The sequence below is a fragment of the Nelumbo lutea genome, chromosome 2, assembly GCF_056320005.1.
Source record: "Nelumbo lutea isolate HS-2025 chromosome 2, American lotus-T2T, whole genome shotgun sequence".
Classification (NCBI taxonomy): domain Eukaryota; kingdom Viridiplantae; phylum Streptophyta; class Magnoliopsida; order Proteales; family Nelumbonaceae; genus Nelumbo; species Nelumbo lutea.
The window spans coordinates 105,351,025-105,374,762 of record NC_142685.1 but is presented as its reverse complement, the minus strand read 5'-3'; the positions used below and the strand labels follow the sequence as shown (position 1 = coordinate 105,374,762).

Sequence of the window (23,738 nt, the reverse complement as noted above, 5' to 3'; positions counted from 1 at the left end):
CATGAAATCATTCTGACTTGGTTAAGGGCGATAAAAAGATTTTCAACTCCCACTATGGTATTCATTGTTTCCTATACAGTCAGCATAACTCTATATCTGATTTGGAGGGCTCGAAACAACCTAGTGTTTAAGAATACTCTGATGAGCTCCCTTGAACTACTGAATAGCTTGCGAAGCTATTAGCTTGACACCTCCATGCAAAACAACAATACATGTATTGCTGCTCCCTCTAGCTTGAATCTCACGCAAAATGTGTTACAAGTTAATGGATCTTTTGACCCTTTAACAGGAACTACAGGAAGAAGTTTCATCTTCAAACAAGCAATAGGTTAAACCATTGTTGAAGGGAGGCCATGCTAGGTGGTTTCAAGCTATGATTTAGAGATAAAAGCTTTAATAGCGGGTCTTGAAGCAACTTCTACTTTAACTAACCATGACATATATATACAGTGACTTTGAGAAGTTAGTACATTTTTTGAGTAGCAAAGAAGCACCCTCTAAATGGATCGAGCAACTCCATTGGCCAAAGCTCAAAAAGCTTATATCACTTTTTGCTAAGACACTTTTTGTTCATGTAAATAGAAGTCTAAATAGAGCTGCTCATGCACTCACTTATTTTGCTTGTAAAGGACAAATGGTCATAAACTACAATCCTAGTCAGTCTGCCACTATACAGATATCTACAATGAAGTAATACAAGTGAAGTTGCTCTTTTTGTGAAAAAATAGAAAGGTATATATTCTGAAAGTGAAAACTATATGTGCTCTTTTAAGTACTAAGTGATGCAATTATCCTTTAGAAGAAAAGAATAATATTTTTAAATTATTTTAACATAAAACATATCAAAGTATTTTTTCTTTAAAAATACAAAAGGATACACTTAGAACATTTTCCAAGATATAAATTAAAAAACATAAAATAATACATGTGAAAAATTGTAATATGTTCATTATATGTGGGGCTTATAAGCTTTGTAGTGGTTGGATTGCTTGTTGAGATAATGTTAGGTCTAAAACCATTTAGTTGATAAGAAGTTATCGAACAACATAATAGATGCATCTATACATAACATAAAAGCAAAAGGCCGATTGGTGTGTATTTTCCAATTGGATTTTATTTTTATGTAACTTAAATAAAATCTTATAATCTTTTCCTTTTCATGCTTTTAACCATTACCATTACAAAATTAATTAATTATAATGATGCCATTGAATAAATAAAACAATCATAACTTGCCATTTTTCCTTTTCCTCTTTCATATTTGATACTAAACATATAATCATTTACAATGGTGCTACTCCTAATTATTTACAATGATGCCACTAAACTTCTACATTTTTTATATTTGTTAAAGATATGTTGGGTCGTGCCTTGTGATTCGTGCTTCCCTCTCTTGGGATACTTTAGGGGTCGGCCCAAGCCCACATAGGCTTGTGTCGTGCCACAGGGCGGATTGGTTCACAAGCCAAGTTTTAGGCCAGGCTAGGCCATGAATCGGACTAATCCATGTTTTTTAAAAAGTGAAAAAAATGAAAAATTAAACATAAATTAAAAACTAGATAAAAAATAAAAAACAGATCTTAAACTTTTTTTTATATGAATTTTGATGTATACAATTGTTTATATATGCATTAATAAAATGAAATAATATAATAAAATTATAAATATTAATGTATTATGTAATTATTGTATATAATATATGGCCCGAGCCTGCATGGCCCTGTGCCGTACCACGAGCTGCGCTGGTCCACAGGCCAAGTCTTAGGCCAGATCGGGCCACAAATTGGGCTAATCCATGTTTTTTGAAAATTTTGAAAAAAAATGAAAAAATTAACATAAATTAAAAAATCTTAAAATTTTATTTTAGCCCAAACCCACAAGGGCTCATGCCGTGCCACGGGCCGGGCTGGTCCGCATGTCAAGTCTTAGGCCAAGCTGGGCCACGAATCAGGCTAAGCCTATTCATGGGCTTGGTAGCCCAATAGTTCAACCCAACCCATTAATAGAGCTAAATTAATTAATTGAATAATTTGAGATAGCCTTTACCAATCTTATTTTGATAGTACATAAAGTTTTATTTATTTATTTACTTATTTACTAAATTATTTAATTAGTTAATAATTTAATAATCTAACAATTTGTTATTGCTAGCAAAGTAAGGCATAGAATTATAGAAACATGTATATATTTATATATATTAACTCTCTCACTTGATTGTCTATTTATCTCATATATTTTATAAATTTATTTATTTATTGAAATAAATTAATTATTATTTAACTATTTACAACTATTCCATTATATAAAACAAAAATACAATGACAAAAGTCATTTCTCCCTCTTTCACTCTATTGCTTGATGGTCATGATTATTTATATATTTAATTTATTAAATTAAATATATTATTATCAATAAATTTTTATTTATTTTAAATAGATATTTTTTTGAATAAACTTTTAATTAAAAAAAATTACCTTTCGCATTTTTTTTTCTATATGATAATTTACCTTTGACAAACCACTTACCATCATATTTTGCCCCTGCAAAACAAGGGTCCCTCCACTTACCTTTGATTTTCCAATGAAGTCGTTTTTAGGTGCTTTTTCAAAGCAGTTCAATCAAAGATGAAGCCCTCCCAATTATATTTTAGGTTGGAAGCTAACATTAAAACTTTTGTCAAATTCTTATGATCATAGATCCTGAATTATCTTTTTTTATTTAGATATGACATTAAACACAATAGAACGACAAATAGGGTTCATGTCTTTGACCCCATATAGTTGGCACAAGATTTAGATGACAATGGTGGTGTTTGGAACCATGGGTATTTCTTCAATAAACATTGCTACATAGGCATCATTTCAGGATTTAGCCCATAATGCTGATCCGTACGCATAGAGACTCGCAAAAGCTGGCCTTGATTTATGTGTATGCCTATCGTTGGGGAAAGCTTCATTTTAATGCTCCCTCCAATGGTTAGGCATTTATTCACTGCTATGTTGATGTGGTGCTTAATGATGCCTAGCTGTCAATAAGTGGTTTTAATATTACTTTTCTTGGTTTTGCAAGCAAATCAAATATAAACGCTTAGTGAATAAACAGAAGCTATACCAAACACATACAATATCATGTATACCACATAACATATATACAAATCTCCATTATACATGGGCTTAATATATTATATAAACAAGCTTAGTACAAATTCAAACAACTTGAGACTTCACCTAAGCCCAACCTGGATTGAGGTAAAGCCTGAGCTTTTAGGACCAGGCCCAGCAAAGAGCTCATAAAATCCAAGCCCAGCCCATGTAAAGCTAGGGTTGGGCTTGCCTAAGTTGTAGTTCCAGTGCTTGACCACCAGCCACATCTTACCTTAGAAATGTTTTAAGCTGTAGTTCCCACTCCATGCTTTGGTCCTAATAATACTTTTAAACATTGTATATGTACAAATGCAAATATGTATAGTGCAAAACCTTCTATACGGCATTTTATTTACACCTCTCCCAAATGGAGCCTTAGCTCCTTTACCTTTCGCATTGCTAGCTAATGATCAGTACAGCTACATGAATTGCTTGCCTTTCAAAAGAATACTCTCAGAATTTTCGGTTCTTGAATCAAATGAGCTCTTGTCCTCAACTCATGAAGAAATCAATAGGGGTGCAAATTTGGGCAGGTCCAACCCAAGCCCAAACCGACTCAGCCCACAATTCTACACGGTCTAGACTTGAATTTTAGGGCCCCAGGTTGGGCTTAAGCCCAAAATTTTGGGCCAGATCCAGGCCTAGTCCTTAAATAGCCCAAATCCAGTGCTAGTCTGGCCCTATCGTGTCCTAACCCAAGCTAGATTCACCTATGTATAGACATAAATGCACTTCTTTTGATAAATTATAAACATGCATATATTAATTTAATATGGTCTGATTGGCCCACCCGAATCTGACCTGACCCCAAGCCTAATCTGAGTGCCTTAAATTTCAACTCGGGCTGGGCCTGAATTAGACAATTCGGGCCTTAAGCACAATTCTTAATATTGGGCCTGGGTTGAACTTAAACTCATCTCAGCCCGCCCAACTTGTACCCCTAGAAACAATGCATCACCATGGATCAACTTGTGTTAGGCCGGGCTGGACCTGGTTGGCGTTTCTAGATCCAAGGTTGGGCCTGGGTTGGATTGCAATCCGATCCAATCCATCTGAGGTTTAACATGGTAACCCCACAAACGCGAGGGTACAAACAGTAAATTTTAGGAACGCAAGAGGTATTATTATAACCAGATGCGACAGGCAAGAGAAAAAGAAACCTTCGTAAGGGTTCCCTTCTCTCGCTCTGTCTTCTCTTCGATTTCCAGCCTAACCTCTCCCTCGTCTCTTAACATTTCTGTTCCAAGACTAGGTTTCGATGGCGTTGGCAGGACGCTTGAGATCGAGCCTCTCTCTCGCGCAAAGGATTCTTAGAGCTGAGCCCGTTTCGGCGCAGAGAGCCGCTCCTAGTTCTGCAACTTCAGAGGTTTTTCTTTTCCCTTTTTTCCTTTTTCGAAGATTTCCTGTTTTGTTCGTTGGATCATGCGATTCCACGTTCTTGTGGTTGTGATTGAACTCAACTTCGTAGACTGGTCTATTGATTTAACCGATTTAAGATTATCGAAGAATAAAGACTTGACTTTCTATTCTCCTTTATAGTGTTAATTACAATTGTGTGATTCATTATTTTGGTTTCAATTCAAGTTTATGTATTCTTTGGTAGTATTCTGTTAGAAACATCTGTCCAGAATCTGATGAGTTCCCCTTCTGAATCGGTGAATAAAAGTCTGAAAACGTTAATCTTTGTGTAGCATTAACAACCCGTTTATAAATATTCATTGGAATTTTTTATTACATTGTTGAAATTTAGGTTTCCTCTGCTGGGCATTTTGCAGAAACCCCTACAAACAATGGTTTTAGTTTAGAAAATAATGATTTAAATAGTTTGATTACGTAGCGCTTTATGTTCATAGGATTTATTATCTTGTTTATTGAGCTCATCATATGCTTAACGTACGTGTAGGTATTTTATCTATTTTTTGATTGATAACAGTGAAGTCTTGTTAAATTGTGTCAAAAGAATAGAAGTATTGTACACGATGAATATGCTTAGCACCCCTTAAACCTTAGGGGGGGGGGGGTAGAAATCAAGCATCCTCAACCGTACAACCAGTTACAATGTTATCTCTAAAAGACCCACAAATGCCTAAGTTGCTTGGATTTCTCATACTACATCGATGAATTGTAATTTCTTTTTTGATGTTTATAGATGGAAGACTCGAATTGATAGTGATCATATTCCTTTTAGCTATCCTGTCACTGTGTCATTCGAGGAGATAAGACTAAAAGGACTTTATGATTTTACATAGTCTACCACTTTCACCAATATGTTACCATTGAAATCTTCTTTGTTGTGGTTCTGTTATTTGAATGTTCTAGCACTTTCCTCTTTCTAAACAGCCCACAATACTGCTGCTCTCTTACATATCTATAGAATCTGCTAGAGACAAAAGGGCAGGAAATAGTAAGCACTTTCCATTGCACAATATGCAAATATGAGGACAAATATATCAGTTTGTAGTTTGGTCTTCTTCTTTGAAGGACCTCAAGCCCCCGCCTGAAAAGAAAAGGTCCCAACCGGATCAAGAGGCTAGTGTACCATTGGGTGATGATATATCAAAAACCAAAGTAGTATCGGCTCATTACAATATTTTCTAATACCTGTTAATCAGGTTTCTTTGTCTAGCTGTTATCTAACTATTGGATTCTCCGATTGCAGTTTCTGAGGAATTATGCGACTGCATCACAGCCAAAGGAATCAAAGACAAAGGTAGAATAGATTTGATGACATTCCTACTTAGTACTCACATGAATTGGTAATATCTGCAAAATGGAAGTGCTTTCATTACATAAAGTTTGTTACTTCATAGTGTGCCCGTGATGTGGTTATGTTGTAGAATTTAAGCATGATATAGAGTTTTACTTTGCTTTGAACACAACCCTTATGCTTTACTATTTAATTTAACCTGAATGAGTTATCTTTCACATCTTCTTTTTTTACTGCTTGTGGGTACTTTGGGTTTTCCTTCTTTTTTTTTTTCCACAACTTGACTTGGTGATCTAGTGCCACATTTAGTTTTCAGCATTTTGTGATTTGTTACTGTGGAAGTGCAGAGTGGATTCTTTTCATGTCAGGAAAGCTTTGCTAAAGAAATATAAAGAAAATAAGTGCTAAAAACTTTTTTTTTTTCTGGGTATTTTCACCTTACAATATAGAGGATTTTAGTTTTAAATTATAACTGTTTTATCTATGTTCCACATTGAAACTATATTATAACGTTAGTTTTTTTTCCCCAAATCCCCAGATTTTCCAAAATTTCGATGTGGTTCCTGATCTGCTCTTTGTGCCACTGCCAAGAATCCCATTCCTCTCAAACTTAATGTTGGATATTCTTGTCCCTGAAATTCTTTCAGAACAGCCAGCCCATTTTATGAATTCAGTAAAAAGTCTCGGAAAAATGAGAAACCAGTCTAATCCAGTTTTCAAATGCAGAACTTATTTATTTATGACAAAATTGCAGAATTTATTTTGAGCCAGACACTGATTGATTGTAAGCTTGGTGGGATACTATAGAAAAATTTCTTCCTCCAACATCTAAGTCAATTACCCCCTGAATTCCTATGGTCCTACATTTTGACATTGCACTTCAACTATATCCTGTACTTGTGATTTTAATACTTGCATTTGGCCCATTTATCACTGTCTAGTTGCAGAGTTTCTTTATTTTTTCAACAGCTTCTTTGTATGTTTATGTTGTTATCTGATTCTTATAGGTTTCTGTTTTGGTTCTTTGGAACACTTCAGGTGCCTCTTGCTATGTTTGGAGTTTCTGGAAACTATGCGTCTGCCTTGTACCTCTCAGCAGTAAAAGCTAATTCATTGGACAAGGTTGAGTTTGAGATTCTTGACCTTGTGGAAGCTTCCAAGAAAAGTCCTACGTTTTCTCAGTTCATAAAGGATTTATCAGTGCCTGCAGAGACAAGAGTAAAGGCAATAAATGAAATTTGTGCTGAAGCTAAAGTTTCAGATATCACAAAAAATTTTCTGGGTATGTTTAATACAATCGTACAAAATCTAGAAATTGTTCTTATAATACCTGAGGATGAAACATGTATGTCTACGATTAGGTTTTTGTATGGAGAACTCTTTTCTAAACATGCCTTCATATGCAGAAATGCAGAGAGATCTATGGATATTTTGATTAGGGACCAATACACTTGTGTTGGATCTGTATTCTTGCAGTCATTTACGAATTTAATTTCTTGTTATTTACATTTGAGTTGGTTACATCCATTATTATTTCTTTTCCTTTTCAATATGCAATTGCTTAATTTTCTGCAGCAACTTTTTAATGCTTGAAATGTGCTTTCATGAAACATTGATATTTTGCACATTTTTTCCTTTTAGATGTTTACTCTTTCTTTCTAAAATTCAGTTTTTATTTTGCAAACATCCATTTACATACTTAATTTGCACCTATTTTTTTCAATGTAGAAAAATTTCCTGTTCTCTTTGATAGCCAATTTCTTCCACATATTTCTTAATTTCTTTGGTAAAACTTATTATTCATTGGAGTAGAATTTGTCTTGTACTAGTTTGAACATTGAAAATCTATATTTAATGGTTGATGTTTTATTTGATCTGTTTGTGTCTTGCCTTATCTTGGAAGCACAATTTATGAATACCTTGCTCATATTTCTTTCATATTTGACTATCCATGTTTATTTTGGTTTTATTTGAACCAGCTGTTTTGGCTGAGAATGGAAGGTTAAAGCACATCGAGAATATTGCAAAGAGATTTGTGGAATTGACCATGGCACATAGAAAAGAAGTGAGAGCCATTGTGACGACTGTCATTGTAAGCCCTACTCCCTGTGATGTTTATCTTGCGCTGTAATAAAAAAAGACATTGCTTCATAATAGTAGCATGGTTACAAAATTTACATCCTACATGCCTAGCTGGATTTAGGTGCTAGGTTCAGTATGCTTGTTTTGGGGCCAGTTTCCAATCTTAAATTGCCAATATGTGCATACTCAGGTCTCTTCTTGTGGTTCTTTCAAATGACTGAAATGAAACATTTTCATATTATGCTCATGTATTGTTATTACAGGAAACACTCATGCATCTGTTTTTTTTTTTTTGATTGGTACAATCTTGTGTCTGTAATGTTTATTTCCTTAGACAGCTAGGCAAAGTGGTTGACTGGTCACTGGTTTTACATTATAGGTGAAGTAGCTGCCAAATGAAGTAAGAAATCCAGTAGTCTCTCTTATTGTAGGCATGTGCTTATGTGGTTTTACATAGATAATCCAATCAGCTCCTTCTCTGATAAATTTCCATTTAATTTTTTTTTTTTGATTGGAAACAGTAACTTCATTGCTGTAAAATTAAGATACAATTGTCAAGCCCTAAGATAGGAGTTGGGCCCAAGTAATTCGAATTACAGAACTGCCTAGAACAAACTTTCCCTCACTGTCCCTTGTTTGGCCAAGGTATCAGCCAGACTACTAGCTGATCTTCTTTTCAACTTGAAGCCTGCATCAAGCTCCCTTGTTATATTGAGAATTTCCTGTATGGGCTGTTGATACATCCATGCTCCCAACTTGCCTGATTGCAGCCAGTCCATTAACAATTTAGAATCTCCTTCTATCTCCACTTGGTGTAATCCCAATTGCTTGGCATATTTTACACCTTGAAGCAGAGCCATCACTTCTGCTCGCAATGAGTCTCCCACCCTTATTGGCCAGAAAACATAGCAACAATTCTCCCATCTCCATCTCTGAATACTCTCCCTATACCTGAAGGCCTTGGGAATTTCCATTTAAAAATTGACATTCTTGATGAGTTGTACCTGCTGTAATGTTCTAAAATGTGGAGGCATGAGTGAGGCACTATGATCTTCTAACTTGTGAGGCATGAGCCTCTAGGTGCACAGGCGAGGCACATTTTAGGGTATGTGCCTTGCCCAGGTCCTAGGTGTACCCCTTTCAAGCCTTGCGCCTCAGCCTAGGTGTGCGCCTTTTTAAAATTCTGTGCCTTTTGTTTTTCTTTTTGAGCCTAACGGCTGGGCCAGGGTTTCTGTACGCGTATTCAAATGAACTTAAATTTTAAAATAAATGTTTTAAAAAACCTATTATCTAAAATTAAAATACATAAACATAACATGTAAAGCGTATTCAAATGAAAATTTAAAAATAAAAGCAAACGTATAAAGCATTTTCAAGTATGTAAGACCCACAATCTCTTTTTTTCCTCAATTGCATTACTTCAAGTAGCTAATGTGATGTAAAACATATTGCATTCTTGATTTTATGCAATATGTTAGGGTCTTAAGTTCTTATTTCTCATATAAGAATTAATGATTTCATAACTTTAATTGCCTTTTAAGAATTTATTTTTTATTAACATTATGTTTAATATTTTTTGTATTTTTTAAAATTTTTGGCATTTTTTCTTGAATTTTCTGACAATTTTTTTTTTTTATTTTTATTTTTTAGCATTTTGTTTTGTAATTTTGTGCCTTGCTTCTAAAAGGCGTGCACCTTGCCTTGTGCCTTGCAGGCCCTTGTAGGCCGTTGCACACTGATAAAATCTCATTGTTTCAAGAAAAAACATGAGGTAAATTGAGAATAACTGCAGAACCATGTCTTAAAGGATTAATTTTATAAAAAATGCATAGTAAGAGCCTTCTCAGAAATCTATTTGAACAATTATGAAGTACTTTATGAAAATCAAAACCTAAACTTAGTGTTATAAAACCTAAGTACTTACAAAAATGAAAAATATATACCTGGAAGCTTGGAATTGATCTTTAACTCATTCTTTTGATGAGTACTTTGTTTCTTTTAATGCACGGAAAACATTTACTTGACATAGAACACTTCAAAATGTTTAGTATGTGCATCATGCTCAGTGTTGCATGGACATAGACACGAAAATTATAATCTGATGAATCTGATTGAGCAAGACGAAAAAAAAGGATTCATATATACATCCATAGAAAAGTATAAACTATTAATATGGTTCATTTTTTTTTTTGAATTTTAACATTGTATGCCTTTAAATAAAAGGTACTTAGTCTTTGTTATTTAGTAATGATTTCTAAAAAATGACATTTATTATATCTATTTGCTATTCATTTATGTCAAATTGGCAAGTAGCTAAAGGAAAATGTTATGTTTGAAGTGCTCATCAAGAATCCATAGTGTCAGAATGTGATCCGTGTCTGACAAGGACAGTTCATCCACTTGGGAGAGAGTCCATGCAAGTATCACTATTTATGCTTTTAAGCTTATTAAGCCTTGGTTAACCTTCTTTTAAGGTGTGTGCCTCCCATGCCTTCTAAAACAGTGGCCTACAGTTCTCTATTGTTTAAAAGATAAATTATGCCGCCTGATCAACCTTGGAGCATATGAAGCCTCTTATGTGTTTCTGTAATTGGCTGTTCTAGATCTTTTTCGTCATTTGTCTTTTTGGCCTTTGGAAGACATGTTCAATTTTCTAGAGGGACCATTGCTTGGTGTAGTTGTAAAACCCCAGGCTGACAAAAATGAGCATACGGGTTTGAATCTGAGAGTGGTCATTTCATGCAAATTTTCTACTTGAGGGACCATTGCTTGGTGTAGTTGTAAAGCCCCAGGTTGACAAAAGTGAGCATACGGGTTTGAATCTGAGAGTGGTCATTTCATGTAAAATATATTGGACAGTCCAGACTAGCATTGGGTAATGGACTTTTGGGTCTTTTTCTTTTTACATATGCCAAGTTCAATCCTCACAGAATGTAGAAGTTGGTTACTGATTGCTTTATGGGACTTTTTAGTTGTAATTGTATTTTATTTTTTTGGTGAAAAGTTGAAGATTTTTCTTTGGTCCTTGTTTATTGTTTTTCGATTATTATCTTATGTGTCATGGTGCTAGTTAGTTGCAAATCATTTTAAAGCTATTTTCTCAGTTGGTTAACTCTTTTCCTACAGCCCCTTCCCCCGCAAGAGGAGAAAGAACTGAAGGAGACACTGCAGGATATTATTGGGGAGGGGAAGACAGTGAAGCTGGAACAGAAGGTACATACTGCATATGGAATGGTGTCTTTCTCTTTTTTTGAGGCTCATTTATTCCCTGTACAGCTGAATGTGCGTGTTTGTGGCAATTTTCATGATAATTAATGAAATGTTTCAGTTACTGATGAAAAAAGCTCCTCTAAACTGCAAACTAATAGTAGAAAAAGAACTTAGCAGCAGTCATTTGAGGAATATTGGTTTAAGCAATGAAGAATAATCACTCATTAACATAAGCTATGGAGGAAAGTCGGGAAAACTCCTTCCACTGTAAGGAAACCAACTTGGGCTTTATTGAGATTCTGAATTTCTGATGATAATGCCAAAATTGTGTATACAAAATATAGTCCAAAAAATATATAGAACATCTTAGAGTAGCACTAGGACTTCTATTTAGACCATAACCCCTACCAGAAGATACTTGAAATTACTAAAATATGAAGTCATGATTTGCTATAAATAGTTACTAGGGGAATCTAATATAAATATATTAAGGGCATGGGCCCCACTCTAACTGAAATTATGTTGTTTCCTAACTCAAGTTGGAAGTTAATTCATATCTTTAATAGAAGGATAAATCTATGATGAATACCACCTGATTGGTTACCACTTAAATGATACTGGTTGATTGGTTATAAGATTTCCAGTATCATGTATTGGCATCATAGTCAAAACCTTAAAAATCAAATCATAGTTTTACAACTCTAATAAAAAACCCAGCAGAAGGGCTTTAAATATGTTACATTGGCATGGGATCCATTCTTCTAGATAAAGTGGGTTGTTCATCACAAATCAAATCTAATTTATTGTCCTAAATCAAATAAATAAATAAGCTCAGCCTAAATGTTTCAATATTTATTGCCTAGATAGTGAATCTCAAAAGAAAATGATAAGTCTGAAATTCATCTAATAAATGATAAGTCTGAAAGTTGCTATAAATAGTAATTTAGTCTTTTACTGTGAATTGTTAATTTGTAGAAAACTTATCCTGGATGTCTCACACTCCCATTTGATACCAAAATTTAACAATCGAATTCCCAAATATACCCTTTCACAATGGTTCTTTAAAGAAAAAACAAAAAATTGGACACCACTTTCTCAACTAAGATTCTCTACCAATGATGTTACACCCTTGGACAAGTCAAAGTGTGGGGTCCACTTGAATATTGACCAAAATCTGCAGCTTACATTTTCCAGCAATTGAAAGTCCACTTGATGTAGGCCTTTATTTGATTAGCCTAAGATTTTAAGGGCTCCTTCTATATAATTCAGCTCAATCAAGGGTTGGTTTGAGAGAAATTGAATCTCCAAAATCTGCCCAGATGTTGAGTTACTGCATCCAAGTTTTCTTCGTCCTCTTTTAATTTTTTTTTTTTCTTTTGGAGACTTTGTGATCACTTTCTTAAACCCATCTGGCATCACATTGATACTAGATTGTCATGACTGGGGATTTTGTGGTTATAGTAGAGAGGTGAATCAGTGCTCTGATGGTCGCTTCCTATTCAAGTTTTCTGGAGACCAATCTGGAGGCGCTCTAGAAGACAAAAATTGTACTCGGTTATCCAGATAGTTGGAAATGACAATGCTAAATTTATCATGAGAATACAGAGGTGGCAAACAAACAAACACATGCAATTAGTTGAGTCTGGATCAGCAGACAACAAACACATTACTGGCCACGTTCACCACCCACATTGGGAAGGGCGGTACAGTGGCTGAAATCTTTGGAAATATTCACAGATTACACTGTGGATGACATGTTGAGTAAGTAGGGTGAAATTGCAAATTACACGCAAACCAAGTCAGTAATGAGTGTGGCTTGGACCCCCCCCCTAGTGGATTCTTGAAATTAAACTTTGATGGATGCAGTAGGGGAAACCCGAGACAATCAGGGATTGAGGGTGTTTTTAGAGATAATAATGGGGTCATCTCTGCTATGTTCTCAGGCCCAATTGGAGTGGATGACTCCCTTAGAACTGAGATATGTGCAGTTATGGAAGGAGCCCGGAAAGCCAAGGAATTGAACATCAAGAAACTTAAAATTGAAGGGGATTCAGAGGTGGTAATAGGGTGGCTGACTAAAGATCAAAATGATATATGGAAGTATAATAATGAGAAGAGAAAATTCAAATGGCTGGTGCGGGAGATGGAAGTTAAGACATGTTGGATTAAAAGATCAGCTAATTCCCTAGCTGACGGTTTAGCAAAACAAGGGGCAGAAAGGGATTCTTTGTTTTGGGCTAAGCTGTAACGTAGTGTCTTTGTATCTTTGTATTTTCTTTTTTCCTTTCTTGAAGTTCTTTATGACTCTTGGAAGATAAGTGTGTTTGTCTTCCACTTGTAAGTTTTCTATTGATGAATTAATGAAAGTGTTATTGATAAAAAAAAAATATCGGTGATATTACAAGGAATGTTCCCAATGTGTGGACATTAATACTGTATTTTGATGTAATTTTTTTTCTCGTGGATTTGTTTTACTCTATTGCCCTCTACTATCTGGCACGTTAAATGTTACTCATCGCTCTTGACTCTTCATTTCTGTGTTTGTTTCCCACCTCCATGAAAACACAGACATTGCTTGCCAATTTCATGTTCGTTCTTTTTGTTTACAGCTGAAACAAACATGATTCTAACACTAAATATCTGCCAGATTGATCCTAGCATTCTTGGTGGACTGGTCGTGGAATTTGGTCAAAAGGTTTTCGACATGTCGATAAAGACCAGGGCAAGGCAGATGGAGCGGTTCCTACGGGAACCTATCAACTTCGACAGCCTCTGAAACCCTCATTTGTTATGCTGATGCAACCAGGAGTTTTTCAGTTTCTCTTGTTTTTAGGCCCGAATTGATCATCTCCTTTTCTTGGAGGTGGGCTCTCCATTTCTTTAAAAATAAAAGCTACAAAAAGAGGCTATTAATATTGTGTCATTTCCGTATGGGGGACAAGTCCTATTGAACCTTTTCTTTTGGTCCAGATTTTTTAGAAAATTTGTTTGATGGATTGTTTTGCGTTCATCGGTTCAGCCAAAGAACGGGTGCATATCTATCCTTCTTTTGGGAGGGAGACATTGTTTGTAGTGGTAAGATCTTGAGCTGACAAGTGTGTGTGGGACAATGCTGATTTGTGTCCGCTGACAATTGATAGAAATAAAGAGAAAACGAAGGTTAGGCACCAATCTAGTCTACCTCTCCCAACACTCCAGATAGCTTGGGGCTTGGGTTCAACATTGGGCATTAATTATTCTGTTTTTTTTTTTTTTTTCTTGGGGGTTATGATACAACCATCGATTGATATGGACCTACGGCCAATACTTATATAAATAGAACTTTAAAGTTCAGTATACCTTTATATTTATGCGTATTAGTTTATGGGGTTCGACTATGATACCCAAATGATACATCTGAAAAACTTATAACCAATGAACGGGTAAACGTGTCTTTTCTGGCCTCATGGATTTTGTCTTAATTCATAATAATTGGTATATTGTAAGCAATTTATATAACTTAAGTAAATTTAGAACTTGTAATGGGTTTACATTCTTTTTGCATGCAAATGTGAATTATCATTGTTCATGTATTGTTTTGCACGAATTGTTAAAAGCGAGCTTTCTTTTTTCAAGTGTTTATATTTTATTTATATTCGATTTTATTTGGTGAAATTTATAGCCAATTGAGCCTTTCATTTGTGTTATTGATATATTGTCAATATTTATGTGGGCTTTTCTATTGCATCCATGACCATGCGTCTTAATTATTTCACTGTACCATAGGCTCGGTTTGGAAAGAGTGCTCCCAATGATGTAACTTCATATTAAGAAAAGAAGTTTGGGAAGAGTGTAAATACCAGGCTTAAAAAAATTGCTGTATGCAAAGTTTTGCACTGAACATATTTGTATTTACACTCTTTCGAACTCAGCCTTTTTGTGTTTTATGAGCTTCCATTACATTGGTAACATGGGTCGGTTGGTAATCGGAGCTGACTTTTGCTATGACGTGGTAACCATGATCGACGGTTTTGATAAGATGTGTTATTTGTATCTCCATAGCTATGCATTAAAGGCATTGATTTCACAATCTTAGGTTTTGTTTAGTACCAATGCTACATGAAACATTTTGGGTTGATCAATACATATTGTTGAAAGATATATATTGCCACATCACATGTAAGGATTGCTTCAACTAGAATGATTAAACTTCACCCCATTGAGATAAGAGACACCAATTTGATGTTTATAGTAACAACCTTTGGCGGATGTGTTTTTAAGGTATTGCAGAGAATCAGATTGGGCGTAGAACCAGGGAATGAAGAGGTTCAACTGGGGTCAAATTAGAGGTTGAACTGTGATGATGTGGTATATATGTATATATACTATGGGTCATATAAATACTATAGATAATATATTTTACAATTTTTAATATTCTTAGATATAATGGATGGGTGACAAAATTTTTAATTTTTAAAGCAAATGATTAGGGTTCAAGTTTCCTAATTTATATATTTTTTAAAATATGTGTAATAAAGTAATATATACAATAAATAAAGATTAAATAACACAAGTATGAGGTAGACTACTGCAATACATGAAAATAAGAGGTCATGGGTTTAAGTCTTGTCAAACATGTTTTAAAATTTCAATTATTTAATTTAATGATCTGGGTGGTTTCATGAAACTGGTTCACCAGTTTTGGCTAATTGGCTGACAGCTGGTTTTCATTGGATTTTTAACAAAAACGGATATTGGGAGGTGACCAAACCATCTAGGGCCCTGAGGACAATTCAACCAATCCAACGGGCTAGTTTGGTCCAGTTTCCTAAACATTAAATAACAATTGTGTATCAATTTGTGTTGATCAAACCAAAATGTCTCATGTAGACATATCAATGATACTAAACACAACATGTCTAAACCTAAAACCACGTTGTAGCAAATGGTAATTATTGACAACACATGAACTAATTGGGCATGCAGAGTTTTAGTCTTTTTCCTTATGCATTAAATACTAGGGATGAGCATGGGCCGGTTTGGTTTGGTTCCATGGTAAAACCTGGAACCTACCATGTAGGGGTTGGTTCCAAGTTTTTGGAACCAAAACCTACCCTGTGAAGGTTGGTTCTAGGGTCAGTTCTGGCCTTAGTGGTTCTGAGGTCGATTCCAGGGTCTACCTCATGAAACTTGTACTTTTTTTACTCTCCCCCCTTCACAAAAAAAAAAAAAAAAAAAAAAAAACGCATGTTCTTTAAAAATTTGATTTTTAATAAATATAATATATAGTTCAAAACTTATATACTCTTTATTGATTAAACTGGATAACATAATGTGTAGATTATCATTATATGGTAAAAAACTTAAAAAAATAAATTTAAATTTTATAAATATTAACTTTTATACTACTTATTGTACACATTCAAAAATTAAAATGAAAACAAATGATCAAATCACTTAAGTAACTCAATGGTCAAGCGAGACAATGGACTTTATAACCATGAATGCTTGGGTTCAAATCTTCACATTCCCAAAAGTATTCTGGGGTTTATTTAAAGGAAAGTTCGGTTCCAAGGAAAGTTCCAATAAGGTCAACTCTACCAAGGCTGGTTCATTGGGTCGGTTTGGGTAAGATAAATCTCTAGACCCCAGAATTGGCCTGGGTGGGGGTTGGTTCCAAGAATTTAGAACCAAGCCCTACCCTTGTAACATATTGGATAGGGTTGGTCCAAGGCTAGTTCAAGGTTGGTTCTATTTTGTTCAAGGTAGAACCTACCCATTTGCTCACCCCTATTAAATACTATTGATCTGATTCATGTGCTAGGTTTCGGTTGATCTTTTATCAAAATTTGAATGGGCCCCACCTGAAGCTTGAGCTTGAAGCAATGAAATGTTCATGAGTAGAGTCTTAAACCTGGCATGTGAACAGGTCTACATACTGGAGGGGAATTGAGGGTAGGGCAGAGAGTTCTGTAGGTTTGGTTCTGTCTTCCAATGTTTAAAGAACCAAACCAAGCATTGACCCGACAAAGGCACACACACACACACACACACACACACACACATATATATATATATTATATAATTCAAAAAAAATAATGGGAGATTTTAACTCATTCAGATTGATTGAGAACAAGCTGGGGGGGAGGCAAGTCACCCCATATCAAACTCGTGACTTCAACAAGATGATAAATGATTGCAACTTAATTGATATCAATGTGCAGGGACTGCAGTATACCTGGAAGAACAACACCACTTGGGAGTGCTTAGACTAGGTTCTCTCTAATGATTTATGGAGGAGGGAATTCTCTGATGCTAACTTATTAAACCTGCCCTTTCTTGCTTCTGATCACTCCCCTCTTTTGCTGGACACAACGAGTCTAAATCTTATTGGCCCTAGGATCTTCCATTTTGAGGCCATGTGGTGTAGTGACCCAAGCCTCAAAATTGTGGTAAACAATGCTTGGAATTTTGAAGCTAATTGATCAAGGGCTATGACTTTAATAAAAAAAAGAAATAATCTGATAAAGAAGCTCAGAACTTGGAATAAAAATCAAATTGGAAACATTCTTACAAAGAAAGAAGACTTGTTACATAAGATTGGGGAAGCTTAAAGGATCATCGCAAATAACCCTCAAGATATTCCCTCAAAGAATATGGAGATAGTGTTATAGATCCAGCTAGAGAATATCCTCCAAAAGGAGGAGATTTTTTGAGCCAAAAAAGCCAGAATTGATTGGATAAATTTGGGAGATAAGAATAATAAGTTCTTCCATACTATGGTGGCTATTAGAAGAAATAAAAATAGGATTAATAGAATTAAAGACGATAATGGTGATTGGGTCCAAGATCAAAGTGGAGTCACTAAGGTCTTTCTCAAGAATTTTGAAGATAGATTTAAAACTAAAGGGACTAGTGGGATAGATGACCTTATTGAGGGTATTAGCCCTAGCTTTTTGATGTAACAAAATGATCAAATTACTAAGCAAGTAACTGAAGCCGAAATTTTTGAGGCAATTAAGTCCATTAAGGACATGAAAGCTCTTGGGCCTGATGGCCTTATTGCCTTCTTTATCAAAAAGTTTTGGCATATTATTGGTGAGTCGGTATGTAAGGATGTCAAAACCTTCTCCCATTCGGGGAAAATGAACTATTTTTTTAATGTAGTTTTGATTCCCAAAACGAAAAATCCAGAGACAACTAATAATTATAGATCCATAAGCTTGTGCAACATGATTTATAAAATTATCTCAAAGATTCTAGTTAATAGGGTTAAGCTTTTTCTGAATAGTATAATATCCCCGTTTCAAAGCGCTTTTATCCCTAATATGCAGATTAATGATAATATCCTAATACTCCATGAGATTATCCACTCAATGAAGAAGAAAAAAAAGGAAGGAGTGGAATTATGACCTGTTGGATATGGAAAAAGTTTATGATAGGCTGGAATGGGATTTCATTGAAAATGTCCTTCTAAAATTTGGATTGCCTAAGAGATGGATGGATTGGACTGTGGCTTGTATCAAGTCTGTCCCATACAAAATTCTCATCAATGGTTCCCCTTCTAGAAGTTTCACCCTAACTAGGGGGATAAGACAAGGGAACCCTCTGCCTCCCTATATTTTTGTGCTATTTGTAGAAGTTCTTTCTAAAAAGTTAGAGTACGAAGCAACCAAACCCAAAAGTCAAATTGGGTGTAGAGTCTCAAAAAGTGGACCTTGTACCCCAATCCTTCAATTTTCCGATGACTGTATCATCTTTGTGAGGACTTCGATGCCTGCTTGTTTCCAAATCAAAGAAATTCTAGATCGGTTTGTGCTAGCATCTGGCTAGTTCCAAATTTTGAAAAATCTGTCTTGAGATTTTCAAAGAACATTCCTAGAAATTACAGAGAATCCTTTCTAGATGTATTAGAATTCCATCGAGACAAACTCAGGTTCTTACCTTGGGGTTCCAATGATCTTTAAAAGGGTGACGAAGAGGACTTTTGGCCAATTAAAGGAAAGAATCTGCAACAAGCTTGCAGGGTGGAAGAAAAGTACTCTCTCTTGCAGGGAGAGTCACCCTCCTCAATTCCACAATTAGCTCTATATCCTAATTCATCAGGAGATCTTTCAAGATCCCTTTGGAAAATGTGAAGGAGATCAATAGACACCAAAGTAATTTCTTATAGGAAAATAGTAATGAAAGGAAACCTATACACCTCATGAGTTGGAAAAAAGTATGTTTACCTAAGATATGGGGTGGTGTTGGGCTAAAAAACCTAAGATGGATGAATGACGCAAACCTTGCTAAGCTTGGGTGGAAAGTTATCACTGAAAAGAATAACCTATGGGTTAAAGTTGTGAAAAAGAAATACCTAAGTAAAGTGGACTTTTGGAATGCCAAAGGATAAAAAGGGGATCTCTTGGGCATGGAGGGGAATCCATAAAGCTAGAAATTTACTCAGGAGAGGCCTTGGTTGGTCAATTGGAAATGGGAGATCTATTAACTTTTGGAATGACAAATGGGTGGGGGATGACATCCTTAAAGACTTTAGGATAGAGGACACTCTTGTTAATGGAGATTTCAAAGTTAGTGATTGTATTGATCATGATAGAATGATTTGGAAAGAAGATCAAATATGCAAAATGGTCCCAAAGTCGATTTGGAACGAGATTAAAGCGATCTTTATCCCTTCGAATTCAAAAGAAGATGAAGTTATTTGGAGACTCGACCCTAAGGGGAATTTCACTATAAGATCAGCGTACAAAGAAGCTTGTATTAGGGATAATATGCAAGTGCAGCACAAAGGTTTCCTAAACACTATTTGGGGCCTCAATGTCCCCCCAAGATAAGAATCTTTATGTTCCTGCTCTTTAACTACCGTCCAAAGACCTCCTTAGGAAGAGGGGTATGAAGATAAGTGAGGCATGTGACCTTTGTGGAGATGACAAGAACATTGATCACATTTTCAAAAATTACATGACTACAAAACAATGATCAATGCAAGAACATTGATCATTGAGCTTTATCAATGATCCCAACCAGATTGATGTTTTTGTTATTAAAATTTTTATCATTTCTATTCTTTTATAAGAACCATAGAATAATACTTGCTTTTGAATTGAAATGAGAAAATTTTTAATAGCAAAAGCATCAATTTGGTTGGGATCATTGATAAAGCTCAATCTTTCTACAACCAACTGGAGATTTGTAACAACACAGCTAGGGGCAAGATCGATAAAAAGTTTGAAACTCAGTGTATTGGAGGAACCCAAAACCGGGGTTATCAAAATCAATTTTGATGCTTCTCGTAATAGTGAGGGGTGTTGTGCTGTTGCATGTATTGCTAGGAACTCCCTTGGGGAGGTCTTGGATTTGAAAGCTTGTCCTATTAGGGAGGCATTGATAAATCTTGTTGAAGCATGGGCTACTTGGGAAGCCCTCAATATGGCTTTTATCTTCAGAGATCAATCCATTTACATTGAGGGTGACTCACTCATTGTCATTTCTTGCCTCAAGAAGACACTTGGCCCGCCTTGGAGACTACGGACTATCATTGATGAATGCTTCAGAGTGGTGGAATTGCTGGATTGTGGTGTGATTCTCTCATGCCTTTGGTGAAGCTAACCAGGCAGCTGGTTGGTTGGTGAAACATTCTCTTGACTCAGATTCTCCTATTAGCAATTCTCTCCCCGTGCTTCCTAGGCCTCTAGAGTTCATTTGTTGGTGCGATTTTTGGGGAAGAGCTACCCCCAGGCTTGTGTAGCTCACCTTTACTCTACCAAAAAAAAAAAAATAATGAATGTGAAGGAAAACTAATCCAAAATAGAAATAAGTCAACAACACTTCAAAATTTCAGAGTTTAAGGCAATATGTCCCACAATGAAAACTAATACATCAACAATCCAATAAAATTCAAGACTCAATCCTACTTATAGCCACCATCATCACTGGCTTGAGACTCCATTGGTGGATTGAAGTGAAAGACTAAAGGAAAGATCAAATTCTGAGCCTCAAGCAAAAGTCAAATTGGAATTTCAATTTGAGCAAAACCTGTAATTAGAAGTTACAAAAAAATGTTGTAGAATAAAGAAAAAAATGTTGGAGAATGAAGTTAATTAGTAATCACTTAATCAGTAATGAATAAATGTTGCAAAATTAGAAAAAAATGTTGCAGTTTAGAATTTAGAAATCAATGGAAGAAGAGGAGGAGGAGGAGGAGAGGAAACTGGTTGAAGAAGAAGAAGAAGAAGAAGAAGGAGGAGGAGGAGGAGGAGAGAATACCTATCGGCGGTGATGGTAATGGCGTTGATGGAGCTATAGGCACTGGTGGTGGTGTTAGCTTAGGTTTGAATAGAGAGGAAGATGAGAGAAGATCGATGGTTTTTACATTTTAGTTTTTAATTTTCTTTTCTTTGGCTCGATTGGGAACTTGGAAGTTGGGATTTGATTGGACCTAAGGGCCTATTTGGCCCAAAAAGATTTTTTTTTGTCTTTTTTCACTTAATGTGAAAATGGAGAAAAACCGACCGGTTATACAAAATCGGGACCGTTTCTACAGTTCATCAGTTGAACCATCCGAGTGGCCGGTTATTCACTATTTTTTTACTTACAAATTTTGAGGGTATATTAGGATTGGCTAGGGCCAGGTCATGGTTCAACCGGTTCAACTGGCCGATCCGATCTGGTTTTCAGAACATTATTGTCTTCTAATTGGAGATGGTCCCAAGTAACTATCTTGACTACTGGGTCATTAGCAACAAGGCAAATAGAGAATTTGAGCTTCAGTATTTGGTTCCCTTATGAAAGGGAGAAAACTGAAAAGTATTAACTCTTTTTTTTTTAATGAAAATTTCAGTCCTTTTGAATTTTGTATTATTGGTATTTCCAAATGAATTGGCCTCTCGTTTTGACAAGTAGTGGCCTCAATCCTCTAACCTTTAATCCTTAGGCTCCGTTTGATTGTGATGTAAATGCGAATCAATGTAAAGTTTTACTATCGTTTCGTATTTACACATGTTTGTTTCTAATATAAAAGCGGAATGATGTAAATTTCCACTCCCCGTCCATTTTTTCAGGCATTTGTTTCTAATGTGTAGTTTACATTGAAAATCAATGTAAATCATCTAATCGACTGATTTTTCCATCGTAAATTGATGTAAATGATACATCAATTTTATTGATGTACATTTACATCAATTCTCACATAAAAAATCCCCCAATGGTCCATTCAAATTTTAAAATTTAAACCGATTGGCTGAGTTTTATATCAAAAATTTTTCCACTGCAATCAAACTTAGCCTAAGGACCCATTTGTTTTTTGGATTTTGAGAGGGACAAAGTTGGTCAATGGAATTTTGGTGCCCATTAACCAAGATATCCATGTTATTTTTCAGATTTATGTATGGTTCATGGAATTTTTTTTTCTTACCCATCTCCCAAGTGGATAAGGACAAAATTGCCTTAATAATAGATTTTTATGGATAAAACGGTCGTTGTTTTATTTACCGAGAAAATAAAAAAGTATAGGTAAATGCATTTATTCAAATAAATATTTCCTAAAAAACACTTATCAAGATAAATACATTTATATGAATAAATAAGTTCATGAAAAGCAAAATGGGGCCTAAGCCTTAAATTTTTTGCCGCTTAGGCTACGATTGGAAGAAGTAGAAATACAAATATGTTCAATGCAAATACATACACAATACTACAATATAAGGTTTTGTACTCCTTCCAAACTTGTTAAGGCCGGGGTGGGTAGGCATCGAAGGGGTGCCCACAGAAAAAAAAAAAAAAAGGGAAATCCTACTTTTTAAGTGGATAACAGACCACGTTTCCCATATTTCAGAAAAAAAAAATAAAATAAAATTTCAAGATGATACTGTTGACGTGGTTCTAGCATCCACCATCATTTCCTTTCCTCCTCACTAGGAGCCAAAAGTGAACTCATGTCCATGATGTTTGGTTCCTGCTAATCAATTTTCTTTTTGTTTTTTTTAAATTTACATGGAAAACTTTTGGTTCAATGAGATACATGCCTTCAGATGGAAAGACTTGAGTTGTTGTCGTCAGATTGGAATCTGGTCAACATCCAAACATCACCCTCTACGCACGGGCATATTAGTCCCATCGGGCCCAATCTAATCGTTGAGGGATCCCTGTCAAGCGAGGGGCCCCCATTTTGAATTACAGCCCTTGATGAAATAATTGAACCTCATTCGTTGGTTGAAATCTCTCCCTCACCACAAATCTTTCCATAATTCCTCATGGTGGATGGCGACTTAGATGGTCAGAATCTAAAGACTGTTGGGGTCAAGAAAATTTTGTTTTAAAAAAGAAAGGTACGATACCTAATAACTTTGACCAATCACAAGAAAATTTTGATGACGAGGGATGCTGTCATTTAATATATAGATTCTTAATTTTGTAGGGGTGGGATGGATTGGTCATGAATTTTCAGCATTTCTCTTAAACTCACTACAATTTTTCAAAATTCTAAAATTCATCATGTTACTAATTTGATGTTAAACAGACTAATGGGCGTTAATATATTATTATTTTAACATTCATAGAAAAATAGAAAATGTATACAAAATAAATTAATGGGTGTTAATATATTACCATTTTAA

The 23,738-nt window shown here is 35.3% G+C and overlaps 1 protein-coding gene across 1 annotated transcript; it reads left to right on the top strand.

The window, feature by feature from the left end:
• The first annotated feature begins 4,260 nt into the window (after window positions 1-4,260).
• LOC148872509 (ATP synthase subunit O, mitochondrial-like) lies at window positions 4,261-14,313 on the top strand. The gene is made up of 6 exons (XM_088972125.1): window positions 4,261-4,509; window positions 5,803-5,853; window positions 6,889-7,132; window positions 7,830-7,942; window positions 11,059-11,145; window positions 13,790-14,313. The coding sequence occupies exons 1-6, from the start codon at window positions 4,402-4,404 to the stop codon at window positions 13,916-13,918; spliced, it is 732 nt and encodes a 243-aa protein (XP_088828251.1). The 5' UTR covers window positions 4,261-4,401; the 3' UTR covers window positions 13,919-14,313.
• Window positions 14,314-23,738: the final 9,425 nt, after the last annotated feature.